The sequence below is a fragment of the Fomitiporia mediterranea genome (assembly GCF_000271605.1).
Source record: "Fomitiporia mediterranea MF3/22 unplaced genomic scaffold FOMMEscaffold_9, whole genome shotgun sequence".
Lineage (NCBI taxonomy): Eukaryota > Fungi > Basidiomycota > Agaricomycetes > Hymenochaetales > Hymenochaetaceae > Fomitiporia > Fomitiporia mediterranea.
Genome location: NW_006760394.1, coordinates 763270 through 766532, shown reverse-complemented (window position 1 = coordinate 766532; position 3263 = coordinate 763270). Strand labels below are relative to the sequence as shown.

Genomic DNA, 3263 nt, shown 5'->3' with positions numbered 1-3263 from the left:
TTGTGTGCTCGGTTCATCTGATGGCGACAACGCACTCACTTTTTGAAGAAACTAAAGCAGTGAAGTTAAATATCTCGTGAGGGTTTTTCCAACCTCCTGCCAGTACACTGGCCAGTGTCTGTGCGCTCAACTTGCGAGAATCGGATATCTTAGGGCGCCGTACATGGAGGACAACCAAATGTGCTTCTTCCGTGATTCACACGTTCCCTAGTGAAGCAGACGGCATTCCGCAGCAATTAATGCTCGGGAAATGCGTATGCCTCCCGAACAGCGCTATTCCCTGATTCAATACGCTCAACGACGAAAAATGGTATAAATACCTATCGTGTTCGGACGAAGAAGAGCCAGCAGTCCTCTGGCAGGTTCTCCTCATCTACTCCATTTACTTGTGACATCCGATCTCAACTTCTACTTCATCTTCTGCAGAATAGTTATGCTGTTCAAGCAGGTTGTTCTTTTGGCATTTGCCGTTGCTGCTGTCACTGCTGCGCCGGTCAGTACTGAACCGTGGTCTATAAGTTGTATACCAAGTTACTTATTACTATCATACCAGGTTCCGCTTGATGCGAACGCTGTAGCAGCAGATGCACCTGCCCCACTGCCAGCACCACCCGCACCAACGCCGAGTGCACCTGTACCGCCTCAAGGTGCTCCAGGAGAGAAACGTCAAGCTGGTAATCGTCCTCCACCGCCCAACGCTCCTGGTGGAGGACCTGGCGGCCAGGCTCCGCCTCCACCTCCGAATAACCAAGCTAACGGTGGACAAGGTGGACAGGCTCGTCCCCCAGGCCCACCGAGGGAAAAGCGTAATGCGCAGCAGGCTTCTCCGCCTTCACCTCCACCGACGCAGGCAACAGCTCCCACACCACCACCTCCTACTGCGACAAATCCTGCACCGCCTGCTCCTACCACAGATGCTGCTCCACCCCCGCAAGGTCCACCTGGAAATAAGCGTGCTGAGGACGCTCCTCCCCCACCTCCGACGACAGCGCCGGTCCCGCCTCCTCCACCTCCACAAGATGATCCAGCCCATGTAGCCGGAAAGCGTGCTACGCAACCGCCTCCTCCGCCCCCGCCAGGACCACCGGGTGGTCGGCAAGGACCAAACAGAGGTCAAGGTCCTCCTCGTCAAGGTCCTCCTAGAGATAAACGGGCTGACCAAGCTGCGCCGCCTCCTTCCCCACCTCCTCCCCCGGCTACGACTCCTTCGGGTCCACCTCCGCCTAAGAACAACGCTTGACAGTTATTGCTTGTCTGCAAAGAGTTAAGGTGTGTTGTGAATGTTGAGTGTTATGTTATGTGGCTGACGTTTTGTCTTCCTCTTAAGGGAAGAGAAATGAGATCGGATGTTCAGGTAGTAGAGAACGTAGATTTGCCTGTCTACGTGTTTCACAGAGCTGCTATGCTTGCCCATACATATCTTGACACTGCGTTGTATTCCAGTAAAAGTAGTGTTCTCTCTCCTGATTCACTGGCTGAACTGGTGAATCGCTTTTTGTATACACACGTACCGAGTACTTCCACCCTCCGAATCAAGTATTGAATGAAAAAGCAACTCCTGGAAACCATGTTAAAACGTCTTACATTTGGTGAAGGTTCTGATCTGTATAGACTATAACTGTAAATGTGTGCTCGATGACTGATATTTACAGAGCATTTCTTCAATACACTGTCGACACTTTCCGAATTGTATATCACTGCAAGATAATCATATATCTCTAGTTATAGACCAGCCAAAGCCTTATAGATCAGTGGACCGGAGGATGAATTGAGAAGATATTAAGAGGTGCAGAAGCTCCTGTAAAACCAAGATGGAAGCGGATTACATAACTTGGCTCAACATGAATACAGTTGCATGAATAAGCAAGTCAGAACAGACAAGCTGTAGAATTAGACTTATTTAGTTTTCAATATATAAATAGTTAATACACATGTGCCACTTTGACAAATACAGTAAGCACTTATACACACATATATAGACTATATTATTATATAGTAACACTGCCTCACATTACTACCATCTTGCTTGCTTATTATCAGCCAGTCCTGAATCATGACAATGTACATTGTGCAGGATCACATACTACTACAACCTTGTCATTGACCATAAGTAGTCTTACAAAGGAGGCTTGACTCTACTCTCCTTTCCCTGTCAACAACTGTGAAGAGGGAAGGCATGTAAGAACAAGGGGTGAGGTGACAATTGACTACTCAGTATCTCTCATCCTTATATTGTATGTATTCTAACTGAGACATTATAAAGTTATTGTCTTGTGATAAACTCATCATCTTGTAATACTCCCCTTCAAACTCTTACTAGTCTGAGTAAACTTGTAAGATGTTTGACTTGTAGTACATTGAAACTCCTGTAAAGTGTCTAAGAGAAGAACACAGGTGATTTGTTAAGTTTGAGAGGGAGCTAAACTATGAGTCTTATGAGACTAGAGTGGTTCTGAACAGGTGCAAGTTCTTCTGACACAGTTGTGACCTTGGAAGAGAGATGTGAATAACAGAAAGTGTACTTGCAAAGCACACAACAAACAAACTGATACAGAAACAACAAAGACTAAGACTATGCCTTACACTAGAGGACTTTGAGACAAAAGACAAGAGCTAAATCAATAGGTGAACTATCTGAATTCTCCCTGTATCTAGTACATGAGTAGCTGTATTTATAGTTTTCCAAGTTCTGGAAAAGTATAGTACTAATAGGGAAATGTTATGGCTGAACAAACGAAAAATAACAAAATATACAAGAACAAATAAGAGAACCTTTTGTCAGAGGTTGGAAGAAAATGGGGTGAAAATGTATGAGGAAATTTTAAGTAGTCTGCATTTATTATAAGATGATTAGTTTATTAACAGACAAACTATGAGACAATGGCTTCATAATGTCTCAGTTAGAATACATACAATATAAGGATAAGAGACACTGAGCAGTCAATGGTTACCTCACCCCTTGTCTATGTGTGCCCCCCTTAAGTTTTCCCTCTCAACAGGTTATGAGTCTTGAGCTCCCTACATACACACATCTACTGTACACTTTAAACCCTTTACTTGTATACACTTGCACACATTTGCATCATGGTTCCCTCATGTACAGATACATGCTGTAAACCAGCTAATGTACCTAAATACTTTGGTCAAAACATCACAATGCTTAAGACTGAAGCAAACTACAAGTTGTGGCACTACTGTATTGTTTCTAGTGTTACAGCTACATGCTTTAAACACTTACTAAAGGATGAACTGTAGAACAAAGT

At 44.5% G+C, this 3263-nt stretch overlaps 1 protein-coding gene across 1 annotated transcript; it reads left to right on the top strand.

The window, feature by feature from the left end:
• Positions 1-433: 433 nt before the first annotated feature.
• FOMMEDRAFT_159117 (uncharacterized protein) lies at positions 434-1240 on the top strand (the record flags this gene model as incomplete). The annotated part of the gene is made up of 2 exons (XM_007269146.1): positions 434-493; positions 554-1240. 2 exons carry the CDS (start codon positions 434-436, stop codon positions 1238-1240), a joined length of 747 nt encoding a protein of 248 aa, XP_007269208.1.
• Between the last annotated feature and the right edge of the window lie 2023 nt (positions 1241-3263).